This window comes from Cryptosporidium muris, genomic scaffold (assembly GCF_000006515.1).
Source record: "Cryptosporidium muris RN66 scf_1106632373407 genomic scaffold, whole genome shotgun sequence".
In the NCBI taxonomy this organism is placed as follows: Eukaryota; Apicomplexa; class Conoidasida; order Eucoccidiorida; family Cryptosporidiidae; genus Cryptosporidium; species Cryptosporidium muris.
In genome coordinates, this window is record NW_002196572.1 from 149,974 (window position 1) to 165,173 (window position 15,200).

At 24.6% G+C, this 15,200-nt stretch overlaps 9 protein-coding genes across 9 annotated transcripts in view, besides 38 other annotated features; 7 read left to right on the top strand and 2 right to left on the bottom strand.

Moving 5' to 3' along the window:
• CMU_016180 (uncharacterized protein) overlaps positions 1–208 on the top strand; it is a gene marked incomplete at both ends in the record, with an annotated part of 1,361 nt that extends 1,153 nt beyond the window's left edge. Inside the window, one exon of the mRNA XM_002140182.1 lies at positions 1–208. Coding sequence (XP_002140218.1) covers positions 1–208 — 208 coding nt within the window.
• Positions 13–107: a microsatellite.
• Positions 209–447: 239 nt separating the features above from the next.
• Positions 448–484: a sequence feature (AT_rich).
• A 98-nt stretch (positions 485–582) lies between these two features.
• Positions 583–641: a sequence feature (AT_rich).
• A 93-nt stretch (positions 642–734) lies between these two features.
• Positions 735–767: a sequence feature (AT_rich).
• Positions 768–800: 33 nt separating this feature from the next.
• CMU_016190 (uncharacterized protein) lies at positions 801–2,921 on the top strand (the record flags this gene model as incomplete). Its single annotated transcript, XM_002140183.1, has 1 exon — positions 801–2,921. One exon carries the CDS (start codon positions 801–803, stop codon positions 2,919–2,921), a length of 2,121 nt encoding a protein of 706 aa, XP_002140219.1.
• Positions 949–970: a sequence feature (AT_rich).
• Positions 1,374–1,526: a sequence feature (A-rich).
• A 40-nt stretch (positions 2,922–2,961) lies between the features above and the next one.
• Positions 2,962–3,110: a sequence feature (AT_rich).
• An 85-nt stretch (positions 3,111–3,195) lies between these two features.
• Positions 3,196–3,301: a sequence feature (AT_rich).
• Positions 3,302–3,500: 199 nt separating this feature from the next.
• On the top strand, positions 3,501–5,190 carry CMU_016200 (uncharacterized protein; the record flags this gene model as incomplete). The annotated part of the gene is made up of 3 exons (XM_002140184.1): positions 3,501–3,556; positions 3,649–3,815; positions 3,893–5,190. 3 exons carry the CDS (start codon positions 3,501–3,503, stop codon positions 5,188–5,190), a joined length of 1,521 nt encoding a protein of 506 aa, XP_002140220.1.
• Positions 3,822–3,877: a sequence feature (AT_rich).
• Positions 4,587–4,728: a microsatellite.
• Positions 4,991–5,034: a sequence feature (GA-rich).
• Positions 5,191–5,319: 129 nt separating the features above from the next.
• Positions 5,320–5,341: a sequence feature (AT_rich).
• Positions 5,342–5,636: 295 nt separating this feature from the next.
• Positions 5,637–5,687: a sequence feature (AT_rich).
• A 53-nt stretch (positions 5,688–5,740) lies between these two features.
• Positions 5,741–7,957, top strand: CMU_016210 (uncharacterized protein; the record flags this gene model as incomplete). The annotated part of the gene is made up of 1 exon (XM_002140185.1): positions 5,741–7,957. One exon carries the CDS (start codon positions 5,741–5,743, stop codon positions 7,955–7,957), a length of 2,217 nt encoding a protein of 738 aa, XP_002140221.1.
• Positions 7,955–8,001: a sequence feature (AT_rich).
• Positions 8,002–8,012: 11 nt separating this feature from the next.
• Positions 8,013–8,062: a sequence feature (AT_rich).
• Positions 8,063–8,176: 114 nt separating this feature from the next.
• Positions 8,177–8,205: a sequence feature (AT_rich).
• Positions 8,206–8,363: 158 nt separating this feature from the next.
• Positions 8,364–8,403: a sequence feature (AT_rich).
• A 27-nt stretch (positions 8,404–8,430) lies between these two features.
• Positions 8,431–8,458: a sequence feature (AT_rich).
• Positions 8,459–8,710: 252 nt separating this feature from the next.
• CMU_016220 (uncharacterized protein) lies at positions 8,711–9,946 on the top strand (the record flags this gene model as incomplete). Its single annotated transcript, XM_002140186.1, has 1 exon — positions 8,711–9,946. The coding sequence occupies one exon, from the start codon at positions 8,711–8,713 to the stop codon at positions 9,944–9,946; it is 1,236 nt and encodes a 411-aa protein (XP_002140222.1).
• Positions 9,462–9,496: a sequence feature (AT_rich).
• Positions 9,944–10,207: a sequence feature (AT_rich).
• CMU_016230 (uncharacterized protein) lies at positions 10,198–11,085 on the bottom strand (the record flags this gene model as incomplete). Its single annotated transcript, XM_002140187.1, has 1 exon — positions 10,198–11,085. One exon carries the CDS (start codon positions 11,083–11,085, stop codon positions 10,198–10,200), a length of 888 nt encoding a protein of 295 aa, XP_002140223.1.
• Positions 11,084–11,109: a sequence feature (AT_rich).
• Positions 11,110–11,507: 398 nt separating this feature from the next.
• Positions 11,508–11,558: a sequence feature (AT_rich).
• Positions 11,559–11,639: 81 nt separating this feature from the next.
• CMU_016240 (uncharacterized protein) lies at positions 11,640–11,966 on the top strand (the record flags this gene model as incomplete). The annotated part of the gene is made up of 1 exon (XM_002140188.1): positions 11,640–11,966. The coding sequence occupies one exon, from the start codon at positions 11,640–11,642 to the stop codon at positions 11,964–11,966; it is 327 nt and encodes a 108-aa protein (XP_002140224.1).
• Positions 11,967–11,969: 3 nt separating this feature from the next.
• Positions 11,970–12,002: a sequence feature (AT_rich).
• CMU_016250 (carrier protein, putative) lies at positions 12,003–13,034 on the bottom strand (the record flags this gene model as incomplete). Its single annotated transcript, XM_002140189.1, has 1 exon — positions 12,003–13,034. One exon carries the CDS (start codon positions 13,032–13,034, stop codon positions 12,003–12,005), a length of 1,032 nt encoding a protein of 343 aa, XP_002140225.1.
• Positions 12,327–12,390: a sequence feature (AT_rich).
• Positions 12,870–12,930: a sequence feature (AT_rich).
• Positions 13,011–13,127: a sequence feature (AT_rich).
• An 83-nt stretch (positions 13,128–13,210) lies between these two features.
• Positions 13,211–13,290: a sequence feature (AT_rich).
• A 273-nt stretch (positions 13,291–13,563) lies between these two features.
• Positions 13,564–13,730: a sequence feature (AT_rich).
• A 20-nt stretch (positions 13,731–13,750) lies between these two features.
• Positions 13,751–13,772: a sequence feature (AT_rich).
• An 88-nt stretch (positions 13,773–13,860) lies between these two features.
• Positions 13,861–13,892: a sequence feature (AT_rich).
• A 71-nt stretch (positions 13,893–13,963) lies between these two features.
• Positions 13,964–14,041: a sequence feature (AT_rich).
• Positions 14,042–14,052: 11 nt separating this feature from the next.
• Positions 14,053–14,110: a sequence feature (AT_rich).
• Positions 14,111–14,160: a sequence feature (T-rich).
• A 40-nt stretch (positions 14,161–14,200) lies between these two features.
• Positions 14,201–14,330: a sequence feature (AT_rich).
• An 83-nt stretch (positions 14,331–14,413) lies between these two features.
• Positions 14,414–15,162, top strand: CMU_016260 (Erv1 / Alr family protein; the record flags this gene model as incomplete). Its single annotated transcript, XM_002140190.1, has 5 exons — positions 14,414–14,476; positions 14,549–14,635; positions 14,720–14,773; positions 14,842–14,936; positions 15,042–15,162. The coding sequence occupies 5 exons, from the start codon at positions 14,414–14,416 to the stop codon at positions 15,160–15,162; spliced, it is 420 nt and encodes a 139-aa protein (XP_002140226.1).
• Positions 14,516–14,539: a sequence feature (AT_rich).
• Positions 14,938–14,982: a sequence feature (AT_rich).
• Positions 15,013–15,040: a sequence feature (AT_rich).
• Positions 15,159–15,200: part of a sequence feature (AT_rich) that runs on past the window's edge.

Here is a 15,200-nt window from a genome sequence, read left to right on the forward strand (position 1 = left end):
ACCACCAAAAATACCACCACGACAACCATTACCACCACCACCAAAAATACCACCACGACAACCATTACCACCACCACCAAAAATACCACCACGACAACCATTACCACAATCACGATTTCCTAGACTATATAGTCTAGGTAATAGTTCAAGTTCAGCTAGAAGAGATCCTGCAGGGGATGAAGTTTATTTAAGTTATTATAGAAGATAATTTGGTTTAAGGGGGCCTATACATTAAATAGGGTAATACAAACATCATCATTTAAATTGACATTTAAAAAAGTTTAAATATATCCACTACAAAAATATAAATAGGATTATATTTTAACTACTAAGACCACGAAATATTAAAGTGCATGCAAAGATTTATTATCGCGCCAGAATATGTAACATACTCGTGACATAAACTCTTTTTTTGTCTCTTAAAGCTTAATACTATCATTATATTGCATTATTTAATATTATATATTTTCTAAATATATAATTAGTGTGTGCAAGATATTTTTAAACTTTTTAAATCAAAACATTTAATATCTTTTAATTTTACTATTGAACCTAGAAATAATTTAGCTAATAATTAAGTACAAATATTTACTATTTAGAAATATAAATTAAATAAATGTGTGTTTTTAATAAAATATTTTGTTAAGAAGTCTAATAATAATGGTCCTAATGGGATACTAACTGCGATTTCCTTATTTCACCCATATTACCACACTGTGTAACTATAACCAAAGAATATTAAATATTTCAATATTATAATAAAATAAGAAGAAATATAGGAATTACTAAATATAATATATATGAAGAAAGTAATTTGCTCTTTAGTTTATTTATTCTTAATATATATTTCCAAAGTAAATAGTATTCCAGAAGCTTCAAGTAATCTAAATTATGACTTGTTCACAGAACAAAATTCTAATATTATAGAAGTAGACAATAATAACAATGAAATAAATAATAAAAATAAAATGTCTTTAAGTATGACTGGTAGAATATTAAAGAAAGCATTTAATGAAGTTGTAGATATTAATATTAATGGTGATTATGATAAAAAAATAACAAGTATGTTAATTAATCAATTAAGAAGTAATCTTCAAGTATTAAAAGCAAATTTGATTAAAAGAAAACAAAAAAATAAAAGAAGAATACTTGATATGATGACTTATTGTTCAAGTAATAAAGCTAAATTTCATAGGGGATATGTGAATCATGGTTACTACTTAGATTTTAAAGCTATAACAAGAAATGAAAACAGTACTAAAAAAGAGAGTACTTTAGACAATATTTTATTTGGTTCCCGAAAAACAAATAAAAGTAATAATAGAGATAATGAGGAAGATTCTAGTAAATATGTCAACTTGTATTCAGAATTGAGTATAAATGAAAATGAAGATGATAAAGATAAAGATAATAAAGATATCATAAATAATAATAGAGATATATATCAAGAAATAGTTAATCCAGATAAAGAAAATAATTATAAAAAAGTTCATAAATATGTCAATGAAATAAAATCAGATATAGAACAACCTCAATCACAATCTCAACCTCAACCTCAATCACAATCTCAACCTCAAGATAATAATATGGAAACTAGTTATTCAAATAAAATAAATACTTCTAGTAAGCAGAAAGAAGTTGATCAGAATAAAAATGAAGAAAAAAGTTATCATGGAATGTCTAAAAACAAAGTTAAAGAATTAATAATGAAGTTCCAAATGCTTGATAATAAAAATAAAATAAAGGTGTCACCTCAAAAAGGTACACAAAATTTATTGATTTCTAAAAAACCAAAAGGACAAACACCTCCAAAAAATATACAAGGTTTATTATCTTTAGAAGAGAAACAAGTAGCACCACCAAGGCCACCACCTCCAAAAAATATACAAGGTTTATTATCTTTAGAAGAGAAACAAGTAGCACCACCAAGGCCACCACCTCCAAAAAATATACAAGGTTTATTATCTTTAGAAGAGAAACAAGTAGCACCACCAAGGCCACCACCTCCAAAAAATATACAAGGTTTATTATCTTTAGAAGAGAAACAAGTAGCACCACCAAGGCCACCACCTCCAAAAAATATACAAGGTTTATTATCTTTAGAAGAGAAACAAGTAGCACCACCAAGGCCACCACCTCCAAAAAATATACAAGGTTTATTATCTTTAGAAGAGAAACAAGTAGCACCACCAAGGCCACCACCTCCAAAAAATATACAAGGTTTATTATCTTTAGAAGAGAAACAAGTAGCACCACCAAGGCCACCACCTCCAAAAAATATACAAGGTTTATTATCTTTAGAAGAGAAACAAGTAGCACCACCAAGGCCACCACCTCCAAAAAATATACAAAATTTATCATCTTTAGAAGTGAAACAAGTGGTACCACCAAGGCCACCACTTCCAAAAAATATACAAAATTTATCATCTTTAGAAGTGAAACAAGTGGCACCACCAAGGCCACCACCTCCAAAAAATATACAAAATTTATCATCTTTAGAACAACTATTAATATCAACTCAAAAAAGTCCTATACAAATGAATGAAGAAATATCCTCTACTGGGAATGGATCCTCCTTTTCAAGTGGTTATTCAACAAGTGAATTTGATAGTTTAATACCTAGTGAAAGTAGTCGTACTAATTCAGATACTTCTAGTTTAGTATCACTAGCTTCCACTGAAGGTAATAGAGGAATTGATGAAGATAGTAATGATTCATCTAACTCTAAAGAATCGGCTAGTTCACCACGATCTGTCAAAAGTCTAACGGGTCTTTTCCAAGCTTTGCAATTAATTAATCAAAGGCGTGGGGGTGCAATTAACACTTCAAAGCATGGTAGTGTATCAACTCATTCCTATGCAACTCCTGCATCATCTGACATTGCAAATATGAATGACTTCGACGAATATGATTTAAAGTAGTTACATATGTAATATTTTAAGTATTAAGTATTTAGGATAGTAATATACATTAATTTATTAAGCTAATAGATATAAAAAAAAATTTAATATATCTTGTTTAATATATTTAATATAAATTCAACTAATTAGATATACAAAGCTCATAAAATATAAATAAAAAATTAAAGTATTAGAAGTTATTAATATAAACTAACTCTATTAAAAAAAAATGAAGTGAACCAATAATATTAAGGTACAAAAAAATATAGCGGTTTTATACTTGGCGCCATACATGTAATTTATTAGATTTGTAAATTGAAATATCTTTTTATTATATTTTAAAGTTATTATAGTTCTTAAATTCCTGTATTTAATTAATATATAATTTTTTTTTTTAAATACCAGTATAAGGTTATAATAAGAAGATGTTTTTACTTAATGGTCTAATAACTAGTAAAAGTGGGTCACATGCTCACACTGTGTACAATAACCAAATAGTGTGCTATTTCTTAAATTTATATTGGAGTCCGTAAATAAGCTAATCTCGTATATTAAATATAAGTAAAATTTAGGAAAAGTGCTAAATATGTTAATAATATAATGCCTTCATTGAACAACATAATATTTTTATTCTGGTATTTTGTAATTTATACAAGGTATGATACAGTATTCATACACTTTAGAATAGTATCTCAAATAAGATACTAATTATTTTATTCTAATCCTTTACTTTTTAAATCTATTGTAGAGCAGCAGATAATTCAGATAGTTTGGATATTGAATTTAATGATAAAAAAATGTTAACTTCAATTAGCCAGTTAATCATCTTAAATAGAGGAAATTTTACTAAAAGTATAATACATAAAAGAAAACAAAGACATCAGCTTATAAAAAGACTTCAGAAAAGATGTAAAGGTAATGATTATAATAAATTAAAAATTCATGTTAATATTGATAATTATATTTTTTTTTTTTTTCAACAAAATGATTAGGAGCAAGACGTCAAATTGATGTTTATCAAGCATATAATGAATTTATTCATAAATATATAATAAAGAAAGAAATTGATAGTATCTATGATGCAGATGATGAAGGCAATAAGAATATTACTAGTAATTCAACTTCAGGTTTAGTGAATAGAAAGCAGAGATCATTACAAATAGAGATAAATACTAATAAAAAATTAAAAACAAGAGAAGATACTAATACTTCTATTGAAAATAAACAACAAAATAATAAAAAAAAGGTAACAAAGAATACTAGTACAACTATAGCTAGTAAGAATTCAAATAATCATACTTCCAATAAAGGTAGTGATAATAATTCAGAAAATACTCGAAGAAATAATAAAATAGATCCTGAAAGTAATAAAAAGGATACTGAAGAAACCAGTGGAGATAATATTACAAAGGAGAATATAAATAATAAGAGAGAAAGGGGAGATATCTCAAAATATACTAATAAAGAAGAAAATAATTCAAATACTAAAGAGAGAATATATAACAAGAGTCAAGAAGCTAAAGGAGGTTCATCAAAGCCTTCTATTCCATTAAAACCCCAAATTTTATCAAAGCCTACTGGTTTATCATATTCTAATTCATCATCAGAATCTTCTAGTTCATCAAATATTTCTGGTTCAGAATTGCCCTTATCTTCAGTTAATAAGATTCCAGTTAAATCAGTACAATCACCATTACCACCACCACCACCATTACCATCACCATTACCACCACCATTACCACCACCATTACCACCACCATTACCACCACCATTACCACCACCATTACCACCACCATTACCACCACCATTACCACCACCATTACCACCAACTAGGCTAGAAAATCAAAAAATAAAGCAAACTTCTGTTGGTAGTAAAACAGGAATTTCAAATAAAAAATTGGGCTCTCCTAAGCAGGAGTCCCCTGCTGATCTAATGAATATTCTTGGTGATGTATTACGTAAAAAGATACGTCCAGTAAATCATCTTGAAGGTGAGGAGAGTACTTCAAATTATCAGGAACGAGATGATGATACTGAATGGTTTACAGATGAAGAAATTGAAGAGAGATCAAAAATTAAGGTACATAATAAAGAAAAGGAAAAAGTGAAAGAAGAAGAAGAGAGGAAAAGAAAAGTGGATGGTGAAAGGAAAAAATATGGTATTGATCATAATTCTATAGATCCTAAAGATGAAATGCAAAGAGCTATCTTGGAAAAGAGTACAAAGTTAAGAATAACTGGTTTGGATCCTAGTAAAAGACTTGAGAAAGATCACTTTAAATCTTGGTAAAAGAAAACAAAGACTATTTTGGATTTTTATAAGTAGATAAATTACTAGATCTATAAAAAATTAGAATTATAATACGTAAGATTTAGATGTGTACTTTAAGCATATAAAGAAAATTTATAAGTAAGCTTCATATTATTTAATTAAAATATTACTCTCAATATTTTTTATTTTTCTAATATGATTACTATTTTGTAGGAATGATATTTTATTACTTTAATATATTATCAAATTCGGTATCGACCTATACCGCCTACGTATAGCGTCTCGTCTCATAAAATACTTAGATTTACTATAAAATGATTAGTTGGATTCATTGCGTACATTATTAATAAGCAACTATTAACAATGATATTTATAGATTTAGTAATGTGCATGCTTACAACATAAATATAGTTATCCTGTAAGTATCTGACTTTTAGATTATATCTAAGTTATTTAGTATTAGGAAATATAAATTTGAATTCTATATATATATATATTTTTTATTTTTATATTAAGAAAGTTACAATAATTACAAGAATTAAAGGTATATAGATATTTTAAAGGTAATATGGGTAAACTTGATGTTAAATTACTAAGTTTTATTCTAATAGCAACTATACTACTGTTATTAAATCCTATAAATAGTCAAGTTGTATCAGATATTATATACAATGATAATAATATAGAAAATAAAGATTTAGATATTGAATATGAGGAAAAAGGTCACAGTAATAAAGGAATTACTAAGAAGAGAATTCAACAATTTGAAAGACTTATTCAGGGATCCAAATATCAAGATGAATATGATTCTGGTTCAGCTGAAAGTATTCATAATATAACTTTAACATCACCATATAAAGAGAAATTAACATATAATATTACTGAAGAGCATGAAACTGGGAATGAAAAACTATCTGAATCTATTTCAACCAGTGAACTGAACAATTTAGAAGAATTGAACTCTATTAAAGAAGAATTGAATAATGAAATTATTTCTAGAGAGATAGATAATAGAGAAATTGAAAATCAAGATATGTATAAACCAAGTTCTGAAAAAGAAGAAGTGGTTGCTAGTGTTAACTCAAAAAATCGGAAGAAAAGATCCAAGAATTCATCTAAGTCTAAGAGATGCTTGAATAGGCGAAATAAGAAAAAAAAGGTGGAATTTATACCAAATACGCAAGATGTTACTCAAGAATCTCCTATATACCAAAGTCCAGTTGAAGATATTAATGATAATCAACATAATGAAAATGATATATCTGTAGAATATTATACAGATCCTTCACCATTTGAAATACTAGAGGAGCTAGCATCTGATATGCCTTTATTAAATGAAAATTCTACATTTAAAGAGTTTAATAAAAGTGAATATTTTGTGGATGAAAATTTATCTAATGAAGGTTCAAGAACAAATGAAACTAAAGAATATATAATACCTGATAGTAATTATTCAAATATTAATTCTAAACAAGTTTTTAGAAAATTTCCATGGCCACCTAAAAAAAGTGATATAGAATTAGAAGTTAGTTCAGATATTAAACAAGATCAATCTAATTCTGATATATCTAATTTTGAAACTGAAAATTCCCAAGAATTATCTTTAAATGAGATGGAATATTTATCTAATCATATTACTGATAAAGCACATAATTCTTATATAACACCTAATTTTGATACATCTAATTCTGATATATCTAATTTTGAAACTGAAAATTCCCAAGAATTATCTTCAAATGAGATGGAATATTTATCTAATCATATTACTGGTAAAACATATAATTCAGATGTAACATCTAATTTTGATATATCTGATTCTGATAAATCTAATTTTGAAGTTGAAAATACCCAAGAATTATCTTTAAATGAGATGAAATATTTATCTAATATTACTGATGAAACATATAATTCTGATATAACATCTGATTTTGATACAACTCATTTTGAAACTGAGAATTCAGATATTTATTCAGATTGTGACTCAAATTTATCAACAATATATTCGGAGGGAATAAGAGATGAACATATAGATAAACAAGACATTCCTATTAGAGTGAAGACCCCAGGAAAGTTACAAAGAATCTGGCAAAAAATTAAAGATTTTTTTACTCCAAATTTATCCCAAAAAAGTACATATATTGGTAAATCTTGTCACAGAAGATCTAAAACTCCTAAATATACACCAGGGTATATTCCAAAATTATATCAAATATCGAGAAATTTACCACTTAATTGTTTTAATACTAATCAAGAAGTACTTTCTAGATTAAATATTGAGAATTCTAAGATTTCTCATGCACTTAAACTTATTAATAATTCTTTAATTCCTATTGCAAAAATGGCAGAAACTTCACATAACTTTATTACTAGTAGATGGGCAAAAAATATTAAAAGAAAGGTAGAAACTCTAAAAAGTCTGTTTATCAAGTTAGAAGAGAGAGTAAATATAATGAGTAAATATGGTACAGTATCAGGTGAATATGAAGCTTTAGTCCAGGAACTTGATGACTTAACAATAATGTTATATTTTGTAACTAACCAATATTCAGAACCGAAATCTTTTCAAAAATATATCAAGGAATTGATTAGGTATCCAGAAGTAGTAACTAGTAAGACAGAGAATTTTATAAATGCAATTAAAAGAAGCAAAAAAAGTATAAGATATAAGAAAAATAGGGATATTTTTATTAATGAGTATAGAGAAACTAAAGATGAATATGATAGACAAGTTAAAGAACTTAAGGAACGTCTACCATTTATTAGAAAGAGATTCAGTTACTTGTAATAAACTTATTTATAATTATATTACAATTTGTAAATATTATTAAACTAGGGATATGATTTTTTCTTAATTAATTCTTTTTTATCATTTATAAGAAAATATAATTAAGTTTTTTGACTTTAACAAGGGAAGTTCAAAATATGAAAGTAAAAAATCCAAAAAATAAATTTATTTAGTGTACTTAGTTATATATTCAGTAGTATAATACTAATACTAAAACTCTAATTATTTCTAAATATATATTTAATTTACCATTTAACTAATCTGGTTACTAGAATTCTAAATACTCACACGTGGTACCAAACATGCATCTTATAGCGCGGAAAAGGTGTTTAATATATATATTAGAAATTCTTTTTCTTTTACAATATAAAAGTTAGATATAAAGAGAAAACTTTTAGAATATTCCATTTATAATATTTTATCTGATTATATATATAAATTATATACTTTTCTAGGGAATAAGTATTAAAGTGTAAAAAATAATTTTAGAAAAAAAAATAACAAAGGCGCCATATTCGTACGTGTATAAACTAATTTACAAAGTAAACTCTCAAGGTGCAGAATTGCAAAATTGTGTACAAATTTGAAGATTTATAGTAGTTAAATATTTTTTTTGATATTAAAGAAGTATTTATATTATCTCTAAAATTGATATAAAATTTGTATCTTTATAATCTCTTCGTCTATTTAAGGAGGCGGTTGACTATAATTTTATAAATAATAGTGAAGAGCTCTAAATAGCGTGTAAAAAAAATGGCTTTTGTACATGAAGGAATGAAAATAAACCATCTAAATAATAAGGATACAAAAAATACTGAATATGAAGATATATCTTGGTCAGAAATCTTTAATATGATGTACAATGATGCAAGGTACATTGCAAATCCTGTAGTTAATATGTTTGAATATATATTACCAGATCCTAATGCAGTTGATGCATTGGAAGCTAAAAAGAATATGGAATCTAGAATACCTGTATCTACAAATAAGATGACAAAACGTTTCAAAATTGGTAATCCAGATATAATAAGAATAGTAGATGATAGTACTGGGGAAGCAACATTAGTACCAAGAACACAAACATATAAGTTAGAACAAGAATATAGTTGTAAAAATAGATCTGGAAGTTTACCTAAGCGTAGTTTAATTAATCCTCCAGAATATGAACAAGCAAATGATCCTGAAGATATACTAGAGACCGCAATAGATGAAACTGAGTTGGTAAATATCAAACAAATGACTAGCTTTACTCCGAATATTAACCCTCAAAATAAATTATCATTAATTCATTCTAGAACAACACCTAGTACAGTAATTGATGAAGGAATATCCAATTCATCATCTCCAGAGACTTACAAAATAGAAAATAATTTCTGCTCTAGTTTAAGAAATAGTTCAATTTTAATTCCAAGATTATCATTACCTCAGGATAATATTGAAAGACAGAAATATGTTGATTCTAAGATAGTTTTAGATCATAGTAAATTTCCAAATCATTATCTTCATAATTATAATGTTAATAATTTAACTAAAAATATACATAGAACCATTTTGACTCCTCAAGAAGAAGCTTTAAGTTTATATTCAAAGAATGAATTAGAAAAAATTCAAAATTTTGTTAAAAAGACTTATAATTTAATTTATGAAGGTCCTCTTGAAAAGAAAAATCCATGGTCATGGGGTTATAAACTACGATGGGTAAGGTTAGCTAAGTGTGAAATGGAATACTTTTTATCACCCTATGAAATGCAACAAGGTAAGAATCCATTGGGAATTTTAAATTTTAAGGTAGCAGAATGGACATCAAAAGTATCAGATAAAGATGATAAAGTATTTTTTGTACAGGCTAGAGGTAGTAATAGAGCTTATGAATGGAAAGTACCAAAAAATTCACAACAACTTAGAAAATCTTGGATAATTAGAATAGAAAAGATGATTAAGGCATCTGCATTTATGCAACAACTAAAGGGGATATTGGAGATAAACTAAAATTAAAATTATTAGAAATATATTTTAGTCTTATTTCCTTTTTTTTTTTATTATTTAAAATATCATCTTCATTATAAATTAGAATATTTCAAAAATTATATTTTATATTTATTAATCTTATTATTAATTATTTGGTAAATCTCATTTAAATATAAATTATTGGCAATATTACAAATATATATTACATTCTAATATAATTATATTAATATAATCAAAATATTTTAAATTATAAGCTACATATTATTATTTCTTTAATTTAAACTATCAAGATCAATCTTATTATATAAGTTAGGTTTTGGATCATTTAAATATATAATAGCATCACAATATGGAATATCTCCTTGATGTCTTGATCCAATAATAGATGTATTTAAACTATTATCATATCTATCTCTTGAAATAGTAAATTCATCTTTATCAAAATACTTTGAACATTTCTTCCAATCTACTTCAATATAATCGGAATATGTCAATTTATCTTGATTATTTAAATAATTTTGCTTACTTCTATCTATATATCTATTTCTTATATTAGGTAGTTTAAATGATTTTCCTGAAATCCCATCATGAAATCTAATAATATTAACATCATCATTCTTATATTTATTATTTAAGTTATTACATTCATATAATTTCTCATATTGATATCTATATAATTTCTTTCGATTATTTGGTGTATGTGAGAATGCTGAAACTCTAGAATGATATGGTTCATTCATTTTAATTACTTCAAATAAAGGTCTAAATGCTATACCAAATGTATCATCTAAACATAATAAATCATCTGAATTAGGATTATTGTTATTATATATTCTACTAGACATTCTAATACTTCTAGTATTGCTATTTGAATCTTGTTCATCATTATTTTTACAACATAGAAAAGATGGACGTAATGAACCTTTTGTTCTGAAATTTGAAGAAATATTACCAACTGATCTAGATCTAGGTAAACCATATGATGATTCCTTTCTCTTAGGTATATAACTTTCTCGTAATGGAGCTTTAAATGGGGAAAATATACTTGACCAAGTAGAAGGAGTATATCTCCATCCTAATTCTGATACAGATGTTGAACATGAAGTTGCTCTCCTATATTGATTATTTAAATATGAAGAGTTTGATTCACTTCTATGCATTAAATTATTTATATAATATTTAAAGTATGCTATATCTTAAAACCGGTAGCTTTAACTCAAAAAAATTAAATCAAATACCGCTAGTACTAAAAAAAAATTAGATAGACCTAGTATTGTACCTTATTCTCTTTTAAGATTTTATATATATTATCTGATTTTTTAATTGTCATTTCATTCATGGGAATTTACTAGAAAAATACCTTTTACTAATTAACAAGTTATTTAGTATAAATTATTACTTCTCAAAGATATATAGTGATTATTAATTTTCTTTAAGAAATATTGAACTTCAAAGTTAGATTTAGAATGAATTCTTCTACATCCTCACATAACATGGTTTTATCTTGTATATTTAAGACTCAAATGAGAATTAAGACTAGGGAGACAATTTTTTTTTTTTAGCTGAAGTAAAGGCATATAGCTAATAAAAATTATATTATATTACAACTTTCTTAGAATTTATTATTATAAAACTTATAACCTTGGCGCCATTATATATTGAGTATATACTAGTTAGTATTATTACTAATAAAATACTAAAAATAAAAGATTAAATGGGGAAATCACCTGAAATACATAATGGAAGAAATGTATTACTAGATTCAGAACCTCTTGAAGTAGATCAAGAGAATGTGGTCTCTATTGAAGATAAGGCACGTGAAATGGCAGAACTATTAGATTTGACTTTAGTTGTGTGGATAAGAACTATGTACAAGAAATATCATATTACATATACATTGATACTAGATATATTAGAATCGGTAGATTTTGATACTATAGCAGCAGAAGAAGTTATGTGTAAATATATACAAGGTGATAAACAATCTTTAGCAGAATCATTGAAACAAAGTAAAGACGAGGAAGAAAAGAAAGATAGTTAAAAGTAAATATAATAATTTAATAAATTGAATATATATCTATATTCTAGTATAATGATCATATTTATTATTTTGTTGATTTAATCTCTTTTGACGAGATAATTCAAATATTGTCAATGATATAGCACAAGCAGGCATAACTTTAGCTATTCTTGGAACAATACCAACATAAAAACCTTTTATACCTTGCTTTCTAAAGATTTCACTAGATATCTTATTAAATAAATTATGATAAAAATATGGAAAACTATTTATTTGGTTATTTCTATTGAGATCATATACTTGTATATTAGTTTTTATTACATCTAAAGGGTGACTAATCAAAGTAGATATTACACCTGAAAAAGATCCAATAGAAATAAGTTTTATAAGAAATAATTTATTATATTTATTTTCTTTTTGATTATTATTTATTATAAATTTTTTTCTCAAATTTTCTACAAGTGTCCAATAAGTAGCTGTAAATGGAACATCTCTAAGTATTGTAGTCCATGTTCCTAACCATAAATGAGTAATTTCTCCATTATCTATTAGTTTCTTAATTAAATATTTAGTATTAATTGTACCTGCTTTAGCTTGAATTCTTGTTTTTATAAATTCCATTGGTGCTATAGTAAAAATTGTTAATATTCTAGCTTGCATTCCTGATATAGCAGGAGATAATCCCAAATTTGATAAAAAATAATTATAACTACTATAAAAGATTATATTTGATGGGACTGTATAGGATGTTGAATGTAAAAAACCACTCCAAAATGTTCTAATTCCTCTATATTTATATAATTTTTTTGCTATTAATAATGTTGACATTTTATCATATTTCTCTAAGCCTATATTATAAATCCAATAATTTTTAATAACATCAAATGGTGTACATATAAAAGATACTAAGATTCCATTTATTCCATTTAATAATAATGATGAATTTAAATTATTATATATAATATTTTTCATTTTTACTATTTTAGATTGATAGGGGGGATCTTCTATAGGTATATCATCTATATTTTTCTTAGCCTTCTTCCATAAAATAGAGTTAATATTTCCTAAATATATATTATAATATAGCATAGAATTTATATAACCATAATCATTAAATTAAATTTTTTTCAAATTATTTCTTTAGTAAATTAAATAAGTTTAATTATTCCTATTTATAATAATCAATATACACTTTAGCGCTCATTATGAGTCCGTTACTTGTAAGACTTAATGTGCATCATTATTACATGTATCATCTGTCTCAGAATAATTTTATTAGATATAAAAAAAATATTAAAAATTTCAGATATTATATTATTTTGTAATTTGTTAATATTTTATATATGCATGCATTAAAATATGGTTTTATATTAGATTAAAATACAATTTTGAGGACTTACTGGAAATTATTTTATATTACTAATGCAATAGATATTTAAATTTACTATATACATTGTATAAATATGGGCATTCTAAATATCAAATGTATAACTTCTGAATAAATCTGAAATACAAATTATGAACCAAGGATAAATTTCAAAGTGACTAAAATTCTATATATAATTTTATATACAACTTTAGAAAAAAGAGATTTATAAAAAAGTTGAGATATATTGACTTTTATACTTTATTAAAGTAAATATAGAAATATAATTTTGTTAAAATGGAAATATTAATATCCTAATAAAATTAATATTGGTTAATTAATTTTAATAAAGTTATTTTAAATAATGATCAGATCAAATATAAATAAACAATATAATTGATTATAAAAGAAAAAAAAAAGTTAGGAGTTTATAAAGATGATAAATTATAATAAAATAAATACTACAACTGAATTAAATAGGATCTGAGTACTATGAATTATATTAACTTACTAAGATATTATTGAAATAGTTTATTTTAAATAGTCATCAATATATAAATATAATATATAATATTAAATATGATTCAAGTTCAAAATTATAAATAACCATTCAAATTTTGAAAGTAATAGCTAATATTTTTCTAGATTGATGAATATATTACATTAATATAATTTTATTGGAAGATTTTGATTTTATATTTTAAGAATTTTAACATAAGATTATATAAAAGTGAACCTAGGTTATTAATTAGTAAAATTTTTAATATAAAGAATCCAATAATATTATTTATAAATTATATTTTATATTTTTTCAAATTTATTTTTGTTTTTTCTCTTTTTTTTTCTTTTAAATATAGAGTTATTAGATTAAAATATACCAAGATTTGACTATAAATTATAAATATAACTTAAATTATATATAATAGATATTAGATTTAATATTATTTATAAAATTGGATTTATATTATCATATAAAAATGAAGAATTTAAATTTTAAATTTTAAAATATTTTATTAATAGAATCCTTGAATATTGTAAATTGAGTACTTACCCGGAAAACTAATAATCTTCTGTTTTTCCTTTTTTTTTTGTTTATTACAGGATGTTTTGGTTTAAAAAAAGAATAGATGAACAATGCAAAGAAGAGAATTGTAAAGATAATCCAGTAAGTTTATAATTAAAATAAAAACATTGCAGTATTAAGTATTTTAATTTTTAATATAATTATGGTGACTAGATTGATCCTTCAAATTTGGAATTTGTAGAAAACAGACGAGGAAAGCCCCCTAATACTAAAGAAATAGGTAGAGCCACTTGGCTTTATGTAAGTATATATATATTATATATAGTCTAATTTCTCTTTTTTTTATGTATACAAATATAAATTTGTACTTAAAATTTGTTTTAGCTACATACTATTGCTAATCAGTATCCAATAAATCCAACAGAACAAGACATAGAGGTGAGAATAAAATATTTTTATTTATGACATAATCTCTTAATTACCTAATTTCATTATTTTATTTCTAGGAATGGTCTAAGTGGTTCAATTCATTTACAAAATTATATCCTTGTAAACTATGTCGGACTGGAATTTCTAAGGTCATAAAAAATTTCCCACCTAGGTAATTAAATATATATTAACTATAATTTATGGAAATATAAAATTTAGTGGAATTTATTTTCTGTAAATTAAGAGTGAAAATAATAAAATATAATTTTTTTTTTAGATTATCAAATAGAGATGACTTTATCTTATGGGTATGTGAATTCCACAATCTAATTAATAAGGATCTTGGTATAGAGACCAAACCATGTAATATAAAGAAACTTATAGAAATGTATCCTTAATATATTAAGTAAAAATAAAAAAAATGAATTCTTCAATT